The sequence below is a fragment of the Scyliorhinus canicula genome, chromosome 10, assembly GCF_902713615.1.
Source record: "Scyliorhinus canicula chromosome 10, sScyCan1.1, whole genome shotgun sequence".
NCBI lineage: Eukaryota > Metazoa > Chordata > Chondrichthyes > Carcharhiniformes > Scyliorhinidae > Scyliorhinus > Scyliorhinus canicula.
In genome coordinates, this window is record NC_052155.1 from 40,993,468 (window position 1) to 41,007,364 (window position 13,897).

At 49.3% G+C, this 13,897-nt stretch overlaps 1 protein-coding gene across 1 annotated transcript in view; it reads right to left on the minus strand.

Annotated features, from left to right (window-relative positions):
- tg (thyroglobulin) overlaps positions 1–13,897 on the minus strand; it is a 475,922-nt gene that overhangs the window by 105,427 nt on the left and 356,598 nt on the right. The window contains exon 45 of the mRNA XM_038808459.1: positions 3,165–3,346. Coding sequence (XP_038664387.1) covers positions 3,165–3,346 — 182 coding nt within the window. The remainder of the gene's footprint in view (positions 1–3,164; positions 3,347–13,897) is intronic.

Genomic DNA, 13,897 nt, shown 5'->3' on the forward strand with positions numbered 1-13,897 from the left:
AGGAAACCCACGCACACATGTGGAGGATGTGCAGACTCCACACAGACAGTGACCCAAGCCGGAATCGAACCTGGGACCCTGGCGCTGTGAAGCAATTATGCTATCCACAATGCTACCGTGCCAAACCACAATGCTACCAAACCAAGCTATGCCCCTAAGCAACCCCTGTGCCCCTCATGCCCTCAATGCTAAAGTATGCCCTCAAACAACCCTTTTGGCCCCTCATTCTACGAAAGGTATGCAATAGCATTTTCATGTCCATTTTATGCACTTATAGAATGGATCAACCCTATAATGATAGCAGGCTATGTGGAAAAAGCTTTAAAAAAGTAATTCACTGATAGTTTTCTACTTTTTAAAAACACTCCCTTTTACTACATCCCAATAAATCTGCCAATCATCCAGACCCTTTAAAGTATCATTAGCAGAAACTGAAAGCAATTGAAATCTCTTCATATTGTAGACCATAAGATATAAGAGCAGAGTTACACTATTCGGCCCATCAAGTCTGCTCCGCCATTTGATCACAACTGGTACGTTCCTCTTCCCTATTCTCCTGCCTTTTCCCCTGAACCCTTGATCTCCATATTAATCAAGAAATCCCCTTATTAATCAAGAAGACCAGATTTGTGCTTGAGATGCTGCTGCCTTCAGAGCTACAGACCAAGAGCTGGAAGGTGGAATTAGGCAAAATTGTTCTTTCTTAGAACATAAGAATTAGGAGCAGAAGTAGGCAATTTAGTCTCTCTAACCTGCTCCAGTGTTCAATATAATCATGGCTGATCTTGTCATGACCTCAACTTCACTGTCCTGCCCATTCTCCGCAACCCTTCAACCCATCACTAATTAAAAATCTGTCTAACTCCTCCTTTAATTTACTCACTGTCCCAGCATCCACTGGATTCTGGGGTAGCCAATTCCACAGATCCACAACCCTTTGGGAGAAGTAGTTTTTCCTCATCTCTGTTTTCAATTTGCCTTCTCTTATTCTCAGATTATGATCTCCCATTCTAGAATGCCCCATAGAAGCAAGTATTTGCTCCATGTCTACTTTATCCACACCTTTTATCATCTTATATACCTCAATTTGATCTCCCCTCATTCTCCTAAACCCTAGAGAATATAGGCTTAAACTGTTCAATCTCTCTTCATATGACAAACCCCTCATCCCTGTATTCAATCTAGTGAACCTCCTCTGTAATGCCTCCAATGCCACTACATCTTTCCTCAAATAAGGGTACCAAAGCTGTGCACAATACCCCAGGTACAGTCTCACCGATACCTTGTGTAGTTGAAACAACACTTCCTTACCTTCATACTCAATTTCTTTAGCTAGAAATGCCAACATTCCATACATTTTCTTTATTACCTGCTGTACCTGCATGCGTTTTCTGCGACTCTTGCACAGGGACACCCAGATCTCTCTGCACCAGAGCACCCCAAAATCTCTTCCCATTTAGATAATCAGTTGCCTTACCATTTTCCCGACTAAAATGGATGACCTCACACTTATCCACGTTAAACTCCATCTGCCACATTTTGGCCCACTCTCTTAACCTATCTATATACATTTGTAAGGTACTTATTTCCTCATTGCAATTTACTGTCCCACTTATTTTAGTGTCATCTGCAAATTTGGTTGTAGAACCTTCTATCCCTGTCTCCAAGTTGTTAATATATATTTTAAATAGTTGGGGCCCAAGGACCAAACCCTGTGGCACCCCACTAGTCACATCTTGCCATCCAGAAAATGACCTATTTATCCCAACTCTCTGTCTTCTGTCCGTCAGACAGTCTTCTATCCTAGCTAATAAATTACCCCTAACCCCATGTGTTCCAACCTTGTATATTAACCTTCTGTGTGGCACCTTATCAAACGATTTCTGGAAGTCCAGATATACTACATATACAGGATCCCTATTGTCCACTTGGCATGGTACATCTTCGAAGAACTTGGCAAATTAGTCAAACATGAATTACCCTTCATAAAACCATGCTGACTCTGATGGGTTGCGTTTTGACTTTCCAAATGCCCTGACATTACTTCCTTAATAATGGATTCTAACAATTTCCCAACAGATGTTAAACTAGCCGGTATATAATTTCCTACATTCTGTCTCCCTTCCTTTTTGAGCAAGCATTAGCAGTTTCCAATCCACTGAAATCTATTGCAGTTTAGAAGAATGCCCCACCAGGGCATTTTTGAATATTCAATTGGATTCACTATCTCCACTGCCACTTCCTTTAACCATCCTAGGATGTAAGCCATCAGGCCCTGGGGACTTGTCTGCCTTCAATCCCAATACTTTGTTGAGTACCGTTTCCCTATTGATGCAAATTGTTCTAAGTTCCACCTGTTCTATTATGTCATGTATTTGAGAGGTGCAAACAAATATTAGGAAATTGACAGCATAAATCAGAGCCAAAGCTGTCAAGCAATATTTTCCCTGGGGCCCAGCTGTTTAAAAAGACTAATGGATTTACATGCATGCAAATTAGGAGCAGGAGTAGACCACACAATGGCCCTGAAGATAACCTTCTTATTTTAATAAAGTTGAAATTTATGACTACTTTAAAAAGTTTTTTTTACACTTTTTGCACTTCAGGGTTCATTGGTTCAATGGGCATGGGAGTGCCAAAACTTGGCACGGAGGCATGAGAGACCATGGGGATGTTCGGTAGAGCATAGCTTGGCATGACAGTGCACGAGGGGCTAAAGGGGATGTTTTGGGGAGCACCAAGTGAGCCTTTTGAATGTATCTTTCAAAAGGCCCTCTCATGCAGATTATGATCATGAGGTGCCACACACGACTCTGAAAAGCTGGCCGAACCAATGGAAATTGCGGATAACACAACATGCCAATCCCTGCAATGGAGCCAGCCAGGTCAAGAGTCAGGGTGCAGACTCTCATCCTGAATCAGCCCTCATCCTTAAAAGGCACTCTTGCAAATCAGAAACCCAGGGAATGTGGTCAGGATTCCTGAAATCATATCCCAGCCGCCATTTTTAAAGGGCTGCTGAGTCTCTTAACTCAGCAAAAATCCAACTTGATGTTTTGAAGCAGGAAATGTCCTTTGGAGAGTGTCTGCTCTCTTCTTCCACTGAAAACCCCCATGAAACCAACGTGAGAGAAACCTAGCTATCTTCTTCGTGGTGCACTTACCGTGTGGCATTTTTCAAAGCCCTAGAGAAGGCAGAATAATCAGCCAGCGAGTGCTGTAGCGAGTAAAACCAAGTTGCCGCAGCTTTGATGAGTGAGTTTGACGATTCTCCGCCCAGCGAATTCTGAAGAGCTTGGTAGAAAGCTGTTTTACTCTCTGATTTTCCGGAAGCTTCTCCAAATTTCTGAATGATAGAAAACAACAAGAGCAAACAATGTTTGAATAATTTAGCATTCTTTTCAAAATATATTCGGACATTTGAAAAGAATGTTCTGCGCTCATCGACCTGAGAGGTGTCACACGCCCCCAGCTGCTCAGTTTTGAAAATGCAAACAAGTGGAATTGAGCCCGGAAAAGGCCAGGTTTGCTCCTCGATTTGATTTATCTGATCTCTGCGCTGCACTTGACAGCAGCACACATGGGTGTGATGGAGGGAAGAATGATACAGGGATTCCTCCCCTGATCATTTTGGCACCATGGACTGCATTTGTCTCCAATTTATGAGGTGGTAAATTTCATTCTGGGAAATGTTCGTCTGTGGACACCAGGGGCTGAATATTTGATCAGAGGTCAGAGAGTTAGACCTTTTTTCAACCCCAGATTAGGCTGTGATTAAGGGCAGCTCATCCACTTGCCAGATATCCCACTGATGTTGATGTTCAAGCAAAGAATACCCTCAGCAAGCCTTCAATGCATAAGAAGAGAAAGCAGGAGCAAGTAGATAATAATAATCTTTATTCTCACAAGTAGGCTTACGTTAACACTGCAATGAAGTTACTGTGAAAAGCCCCTAGTCGCCACATTCCGGCGCCTGTTCGGGTACACAGAGGGAGAATACAGAATGTCCAAATTACCTAACTTCAGGACCTGTGGGAGGAAACCGGAGCACCCGGAGGAAACCCACGCAGACACGCGGAGAACGTGCAGTCTCCATACAGACAGTGACCTAAGACAGGAATCAAAACTGGGACACTGGAGCTGTGAAGCAACAGTGCTATCCACTGTGCTACTGTGCTTCCCTAATGTGTCATTAGGTCTCCAGCAGCAATAGAAAGGTGAAAGAAATGCAATGGCCTGGTTCTTCTCAGCAGTGCCAATGGTTGTGGGATTGCTGCTGCATATGTAAATTCCCATGCTGCTCCATATTTCTTCCCGTACCTTGCGAGCCTAGCTTTCCCAGAATTGCACAGCGCAGTTTTCATCAGAGACCTCTGTCAGAATAAAGCAGTCGGGTGAAGAGTTCCAAACCTCTACCATCCTTTGAATCCCACCCAAACGATTTGCACTGCTTGGGGATTCGAAGACTAGGGGGGCGTCGTCTAAAAATTAGGGCTAGACCATTCCCCCCCCCCCCCAAAAAAAGCACTGCCTGCCCATGCCTCCTCGAGCAGAACCCCCCTCTCCACGCTATCTCTCCCCCCCCCCCCCCCCCAACAGGGGCCTTTGTAATAGGGGGAACCTCCCTAAGCACCAATATAATAGGGGGACCTCACACAGGGATTCCGGTAATAGGGGAACCCCCCTAGAGACCCCATAATAGGGAGACCCCCCCACAGGGACCACTGCAATAGGGGGACCCCTATAATAGGTAGAACCCAGGGACCGCTGTAATAGGAGGACACCTCACAGGGCCCCCTGCAATGGGGGAACCCCCTATGGACTCGTATAATAGGGGGAACCCAGGGACCCCTGTAATAGGGAGATTCCCCACAAGGGCCCTTGCCCAAAGGAACTCCCCAACACACAGAATCCCCCACACACAGAACCACACATCCCCCAGAAAAGGTACACATGGCTGGAAGAGAGGGGGCAGTCCTGAGAGGAGCATGGGAAGTATAGCTGTAACACGTTCCTTACAGCTCCACATGTCAGTTCTTCGAAGGAAGGCAGCTGTGCCTGCGTCTGGCTCGACACATTTTTAAAATTAAAAAAATTAATTTACGGGTCCTAGGCGTTGCTGGTTAGGTTAGCATTTATTGCCCATCCTCGATCCATTAGGTGCAAGCCATTCAAAGCTTTCGAGTAGTAGTCTGTGATTGACAGCTTGTAATAACCATCTGCAGCTTTGATCCATTCATATCCCGCTTCAGTGGTGAAACCCCAATGTTTGTAAACATTAATGTGGAGATGCCGGCACTGGACTGGGGTTAGCACAGTAAGAACTTGTTCATTTTGGCAGAAAGTATAAAAAAGCAGCATATTATTTAGATGGGGAGAAATGACAGAGTCTGGGGCTGGATTCTCCCCTACCCAGTGGGGCGGGGGGCCCAGGCGTGATGGAGTGGTGTGAACCACTCCGGCGCGGGCCACCCCAAGCCCTCACCTTCAGGGGCTAGTCCCACGGCGGCAGCCGGCAGGAAAGGCCTTTGGCGCCACGCCAGCCAGGGACGAAGGGACTTCGCCGGCCGGCGGAAGTCCGGGCATGTGCGGGAGCGTCAGCGGCTGCTGATGTCATCCCTGCGCATGCGCAGGAGGGTCATCTCCGCGCCGGCCATTGCGGAGACTGTTGCCCGACGCAGAAGGAAAAGAGTGCCCCCACGGCACAGGCCCGCCCGCGGATCGGTGGATCCCGATCGCGGGCCAGGCCACCATGGGGGCACCTTCCGGGGCCAGATTGCCCCGTACCCCCCCAGGACCCCGGAGCCCGCCCACGCCACCAGTCCCGCCGATAAGGGAGGTGGTTTGATTCATGCTGGCGGGACCGGCATAACAGCAGTGGGACTTCTGTCCATCGCGGGCCGGAGAATCGGCGGGGGGGGGGGGGGGGGGGCGCCGACCGGCACGGCGCGATTCCCACCCCCACCGAATATCCGATGCCAGAGAATTCGGCGGCCGACGGGGGTGGGATTCACGGCAGGGGGTCGGAGAATCCAGCCCCTGATGTGCAGAGGAACCTGTGCGTCCTGGTACATGAGTCACAAAACGTTAGTATGCAGGTACTGCAAGTAATTAGGAAGGCAAGTAAAATGTAGCAGTTTATTACAAGGGCAATGAAATATAAAAGTGGGAATGTTTTGCTACAGTTGCAGAGGGTATTGTTGAAACCTCCGCCGGGGTTCTCCATTGCGAGTCTGCCCGCTACCATTGCTAGCGAGGACGGAGAATATGGTGCTCCGCCAAATCTACCACTCACTATAGCCGGACCGGAGAAACCCTCTGCCATGAACGGACGGAGAATCCTGCCGTACATCTACAGTACTGTGTAGAGTTTTGGTCTCCTCATTTAAGAAAATATATAAATGCATTGGAAGCAGTTCACTTGACTAATTACTGGGCCAAGAGAGTTATCCTATAAGGAAAGTTTGGACATGTTGGGCCTGTATCTATTGCAATTTAGTAATCTTATTGAAACATAAAGGATCCTGAGGGGACTTGACAAGATGGGGGCTGAAAGGATGTTTTCCATTGTGGGGAGAGACTAGAACTAAGTGTCACATTTTAAAAATAAGAGGCTGGATTCTTCATTTGGGCTCCTGCTGGAGCTGAATTGCACCAGTTTTACGATTCCCTTGAGGTCGTAAAGCGGAATGCAATTCAATGTCCCACGCCAATTTATGCATGGCGAGGAATATGAGGGATTCCCAGGGAATCCCACTATCGGGCCACCACCTTGAGAAGGTGGCCCGACAGCAAGGTCCCATGGCCGTCGACACCCCCGCCCTCCCCCCCCAAACCACCCCACCCCAGATTGCCTGGGTGCACCCTCCACCCCCAAGTGCAGGGATGACCCGACACCCCCGGGACCCCTGTAATAGGGGGATCGCCCACATGCACCCCTGTAAAAGGGTGACTCCCCACATGGATCCCTGTAATAGGGGGACCCCCAAAGGGACCCCTGTAATAGAGGGAAATCCCACATCAACCTGCTTCAAGGATCCCCCTCCACAGATGCCCCCACACACAGACCGCTCCCCTTACACACAACCCCCCCCCCCAGAAAAGGGACCTCTGTCTGGAAGCTAAAGAACTGTCCAGATGTAGCAGTGAGAAGCATTATAGCTGTGAAACCCCAATGTTTGTAAAATTGACCACAGCAAAGAGAGGTAAGTGCAGTGGAATCTCACGATTTAGTGATTGGAATGCACTTAGTGCTTGCAATGCACTTACTTCTCTTTGATGTGGTCAATGTTTACAAAGTAACAGGTCTTACAACACCAGGTTAAAGTCCAACAGGTTTGTTTCAAATCACTCGCTTTTGGAGCACTGCTCCTTCATTCACCTGAGGAGACTAAAACTCTACACAATACTCTAGATTTGAGGCACTATTCCCTGTCCGTTCATGGCAGAGGGATTCACTATAACATCCCAGAAATAATTGGACCTCAAAACATGAGTGGGACGGAGGAACTTAAAACAATTACAATCACCAGGGCAAGAGTCCGTCTATAGTGAGTGGTAGATTTGGCTGAGCACCAAATTCTCCGTCCTCGCTAGGAATGGTATCAGGGCAGACTCGCAATGGAGAACCCTGGTGGCGGTCTCAACAATACCCTCTACAATTGTAGCGAAACATCCCCATTTTTATATTTCATTGCCATTGTAATAAACTGCTACATTTCACTTGCCTTCGTAATTACTTGCTCTATCTGCAGACTAACTTTTTGTAATTCATGTACCTGGACGCCCGGGTCCCTCTGCACCTCAGAGCTCTGTAATTTCTCCCCATCTATATAATATGCCTCTTTTTATCCTTTCTGCCAAAATTAACGAGTTCACATTTTCCCACATTATACTCCATCTGCCAAATGTTTGCCCACTCACTTAACCCAGCCATGTTCCCTTTGCAGGCTCCTGTGTGGTCTTAACAACGTACTTTCCTACCTATCTTTGTGTCATCATCAAATTTAACAGCTACACAATCAGTACCTCCATCCAGGTCAGTGATATAGATTGTAAATAGTTGAAGCCCCAGCACTGATCTTTGCGATACTCCACTCGCTAAAGCCCAGCACTGATCTTCGCGAGACTCCACTCGCTAAAGCGTGCCAACCTGAAAATGACCCATTTATGCTTCCTCTCCATTTCCTGTAGCTAATCTATCGTTTATCCATGCTAATGTGTTATCACCTACGCAATCAGCGCTTATATTGTGTAATAACCTTTGATGTGGCACCTTGTCAATTGTCTTCTCGAAATCTGAGTACACCACAACAGTGGGTTTCCCCTTTATTCACATTGCTTGTGATTTCCTAAAAGAACTTGAACAAATTAGTCAAACACTATTTCCCTTTCACAAAACCTACTTGCCTTTTCCTGACTGCATTGAGATTTCCTGGATGTCTTCCTGTAATCTCCTAATAATTCCTAGCATTTTCCCAATAAAAGATGTTGAGCTAACTGACCTGAATTTTCATGCTTTCTGTCTCTTTCTTATCTTGAATAGAAGAGTTCTATGGACTATTTCCCATTATGATGGGACCTTACCAAAACTTAAGGAATTTTGAAAAACTAAAACCTTTGCACTGACTGTCTTCGCAGTTACTTCTCTAATGATCCAAAGATGAAGTTCATTAGGACCTTTTAGTTCTTTAGTCAGCTTTTAGTTCTCATAATTTTCTCAGTACTCTTGCTCTGGCGATTATAATTGTTTTAAGTTCCTCCGTCCTACTCATGTTTTGATGTCCAATTATTTCTGGAAGTTATTTTGTTCTTCTACAGTGGGTGAGTGGGTGGGTGGGTGAGATAAGTGCATAGGTGATCTAGGTTGGTGGGAGAGTGGATAGGTGAGTGAGATGAGTAAGTAGCCAAATGGGTGAGGTAGGTAGGGTGGGTGAGGTAGGTAGGGTTGGTGAGTGCTGGGGGTGAGGTTGATAGGTGGGAAAGTTGGATAGGTGGGTAGGGTGAATAGTTGGGTGAAATGGGTAGAATGGGCGAGTGGGTAAATGGATAGGGTTGGCAGGTGCCTCAGTGGGTGTGGTACATAAGTGGGTGGGGTATGTGGGGTGGGTGGGTAGGGGGCTTCGGGATATGTAAGTGAGGTTTATAGGTGGAGGTGGGTAGGTAGGCTAGGGTGTAGTTGGGTCCGGTGGAGGGTAGTTATAGTCAGGTTCAGGGTGGGATAGTTACATTGGGTCAAGAGGGGTAGTCAGTTTGGGGAGTAATTACATCTGGTCATAGTTAGGTCAGTTCATCAGGACTGGTCAGAGAGGTAGTCAGGTCTGGTGGTCAGAGAGGTAGTCAGGTCTGGTGGTCAGAGAGGTAGTCAGGTCAGGTGGTCAGGACTGGTTGGGTGGTAGTTGGTGGCTGAGGGGCTAGTCAGGGCAGGGAGTCGCCTGGTCTGAGGGATAGTTGGGTTGGGTTGAGAGGGTAGTCGGCTGGTGAGAGGCAGTCAGATCTGGTTGGAGAGTGGTCCACTGTTTGAGGCTATGTGTGAGTGATTGGGTGGGGTCAGTTCTGGAGTTACTAGGGTTTTATCTGTCTAATATATCCTGGGTAGCTTTTTAAAAATGTATTCTTTCATGGGATGTGTGCTTTACTGACAATTGCTTTACTGAACCCCTAATTGACCTTGAAGTGAGTGATTTGTGAGGCCATTTCAGAGGGTAGTTAAGAATTAACCACATTGCTGAGGGTCTGGTGTCACACGTAGGCCAGATAGTGTGAGGATAGCAGATTTCCTTCTTTAAAGGGCATTAGTGAACCAGTGGGCTTTTAGCAACAATTAATGATTGTTCATGGTTATCATTACTGAGTCCAGGTTATTAATTCCAAACTCATTAAGTGAATTCAAACTTCATCAGTTGGCGTGATGAGATTTGAACCGTGTCCCCGGGTCTTGAGCCTACACCTCTGAATTACTAGTCCAGTGACAGTACCACTACATCAAAAAGAGTGAGAGAGGAGCCACGAGTTCAAAAAGAGCGAGAGAGGAGCCGGGATTTCAAAAATAGCGAGAGAGGAGCCAGGAGTTTAAAAATAGCGAGAGAGGAGCTGGGAGATTAAAAAGATCGAGAGAGGAGCCGGAATTCAATAAGAGCGAGAGAGGAGGCAGGAGTTTAAGAAGAGCGAGAGAGCAGCCGGGAGTTTAAGAAGAGTGAGAGAGGAGCCGGGAGTTTAAGAAGAGCGAGAGAGCAGCCGGGAGTTTAAAAAGAGCGAGAGAGGAGCCGAGAGATTAAAAAGAGCAAGAGAAGAGCCGGGAGTTTAAAAAGAGTGAGAGAGGAGCCGGGAGATTAAAAAGAGCGAGAGAAGAGCCGGGAGTTTAAAAAGTGCAGACTGCTGCTGGTGGTGAGTCACCAATTAGATTTGCAGAAAATGTAAGAGAAGCAGCCAAGTAGTTCAGGAATCCCCCGAGGCTATCCCGCTCTCTAACTGTTGATGAGATGGTTCCTTGGGGGACTGTAGCAAGCGCCAAGCGTGTGGCATGTTGGCTCCGCTGCACAGGAGCAGAGGAGGAAGAGTGGAAATGCTATGGTGATGGAGGATTCCACAGTTGGAGGAGCAGACCAGTGTTAATACAGCCATACACGTGACTTCAGGATTCAATGTTGCCTTCATGGTGCCAGAGTCAAAGAACAAACAAAGAACAAAGAAAAGTACAGCACATGAACAGGCCCTTTGGCCCTCCAAGCCTGTACCGACCATGCCTGATGCACGATCAATGACTACTGAAACGAGGATGTAGTCCGAATTGAAGGCTTTAATCAACAAGATGTTTCCCCAGCAGCTCGAGCACAGAAAGAACGCCGGCTGCTAGGAACCACGGGTTCTTATACCCCGCCTCACTGGGCGGAACTACCTTACGTTGCACCCACCCAATGAAATGCAAACACTTGGGCCAATGAGCAGCGAGCCTCCTCCACCAATGGTAGCTCACACTCCCAGGTACCGTAGTACCTCTAGTCATACTACCACATTCACCCCTTGTTGAGAAAGGAACCGGGTGGGGGGGGGTTGGTGCTTGGGCGTCCAGCCATGACTAGTAGTCCAGTGCGGGTGGGATAATTTACTGGTAGTATGGCTAGTGATATGGGACCATACCTCGCTCGAACGGTGGCTGCCCACTGGCCCGTAACTACGTACAGAGTCAGGAATTGTGTTATCAACATGGCGCACTGGCCCGTAACTATTTACAGAGACAGAAAAAACATACATTAAGTATGTTAACATCGACTCGATCAGACGATCGGGGGCCTTGGACGTCCTCTGCGACCAATGGAGCTTCGGCGGAGATGTTGATGGAGATGCGGGCATCCATGACTCCGGGAGCGATGATCCGGTCTTGTGGCGGTTTCAACACCCCTAGACGGCGCTGGTGAGGGCCGGGCCCGGGGGGGGGGGGGGGGGTGTCTAGTCCTCCAGGCGGCGCAGGCAAGGGGGTTGGCGGGCCGGGGGGGAGCACCTGCATGGTGCAGTTGCGGTTGGGGGGGGTCCCACCATAGCCTGTGTGGGGGGTGGGTGGGGCTGGTGACAAGGGGGATGGCAGGGATCCGGCGGGCGCCAGGTCCCGTAGAGAGGCCATGTCTTGTCGGCTGTCGGGGTACTCCACATACGCATATTGCGGGTTAGCGTGGAGCAGCTGGACCCTCTTGACCAACGGATCCGATTTGTCCGACCGCATGTGCTTCCGGAGCAGGATGGGCCCGGGGACTGCCAGCCAGGTCAGGAGCGGGGTCCCGGAGGAAGACTTCCTGGGGAAGACAAGAAGGTGGTCGTGGGGAGTTTGATTAGGAGAAGTGCAGAGTAGAGACCGGATGGAGTGGAGGACGTCTGGGAGGATCTCCTGCCAGCGGGAGACTGGGAGATTTCTGGACCGTAGGGCCAGTAGAACGGTTTTCCAGACCGTACTGTTCTCCCTCTCGACCTGTCCGTTACCCCGAGGGTTATAACTGGTCGTCCTGCTTGAGGCAATGCCCCTGCTGAGCAGGAATTGACGCTGTTCGTCACTCATAAAGGAGGACGCCCTATCACTGTGTATGTAAGCGGGGAATCCGAACAGGAGAAAATGCTGTGGAGGGCTTTTATGATGGTGGGTGTGGTCATGTCGGGGCAGGGGATGGCGAACGGGAAGTGGAAGTACTCGTCAATCACATTGAGGAAGTACGTGTTGAGGTTGGTAGAGGGGAGGGGACTTTTGAAGTCCATGCTGAGGCGTTCAAAGGGGCGGGAAGCCTTTATCAGATGCGCTTTTTCGGGGCGGTAGAAGTGCGGCTTGCACTCCGCGCAGATGTGGCAGTCCCTAGTCACTGTCCTGACCTCCTCGATGGAGTAGGGCAGGTTGCGGGTCTTCACGAAATGGAAGAAGCGGGTGACCCCCAGGTGGCAGAGGTCCTCGTGGAGGGCTCGGAGGCGGTCCACCTGTGCGTTGGCACAGGTGCCGCGGGACAGGGCATCGGGAGGCTCGTTGAGCTTCCCCGGACGATACAAGATGTCAGAGTTTACATAGAATTTACAGTGCAGAAGGAGGCCATTCAGCCCATCGAGTCTGCACCGGCTCTTGGAAAGAGCACCCTACCCAAGGTCAACACCTCCACCCTATCCCCATAACCCAGTAACCCCACGCAACACTAAGGGCAATTTTGGACACTAAGGGCAATTTATCATGGCCAATCCACCTAACCTGTACATCTTTGGACTGTGGGAGGAAACCGGAGCACCCGGAGGAAACCCACGCACACACGGGGAGGATGTGCAGACTCCACACAGACAGTCACCCAAGCCAGAATCGAACCTGGGACCCTGGAGCTGTGAAGCAATTGTGCTATCCACAATGCTACCGTGCTTTGTAGGTGGATAACTCGATCCTCCACCGCAAGATCTTGTCGTTTTTAAACTTGCCCCGCTGTGCATTGTCAAACATGAAGGCCACCGACTGTTGGTCTGTGAGGAGGGTAAACCTCTTGCCGGCCAGGTAATGCCTCCAATGTTGCACAGCTTCTACTATGGCCTGTGCTTCCTTCTCGACCGAGGAGTGGCGGATTTCGGAAGCATGGAGGGTGTGCGAGAAGAAGGCCACGGGTCTGCCCGCTTGGTTGACGGTGGCCGCCAGAACTACGCCAGACGCATCGCTCTCGACCTGGAAGGGGAGGGACTCGTCGATGGCGCGCATCGTGGCCTTTGCGATATCCGCTTTGATGCGGCTGAAGGCCTGGCGGGCCTCCGTCGACAGGGGAATGTGGTAGTTTGTATGAGGGGACGGGCTTTGTCGGCGTAGTTGGGGACCCACTGAGCGTAATAAGAGAAGAACCCGAGGCAGCGCTTCAGGGCCTTGGAGCAGTGGGGGAGGGGGAGCTCCATCAGGGGGCGCATGCGCACCAGGTCAGGGCCTATCACTCCATTTCGCACAACGAAGCCGAGGATTGCTAGGCGGTCGGTGCTGAATACGCATTTTCTTTTGTTATAGGTCAAATTCAGGAGTTTTGCGGTTTGGAGGAATTTGCGGAGGTTGGTGTCATGGTCCTGCTGATTGTGGCCACAGATGGTGACATTATCGACATACGGAAAAGTTGCCCATAAACTGTATCGGTCGACCATTCGGTCCATCTCTCGTTGGAAGACCGAGACCCCGTTTGTGACACCGAAGGGAACCCTTAAAAAGTGGTAGAGCCGCCTGTCCGCCTCGAACGCAGTGTACTTGCGATCGCTCGCGCGGATGGGGAGCTGGTGGAAGGCAGACTTCAGGTCTACCGTGGAGAAGACCTTGTACTGTGCGATCCTGTTGACCAGGTCGGAAAAATGGGGGAGAGGGTACGCGTCCAGCTGCGTAAACCTGTTGATGGTCTGACTGTAGTCTATGACC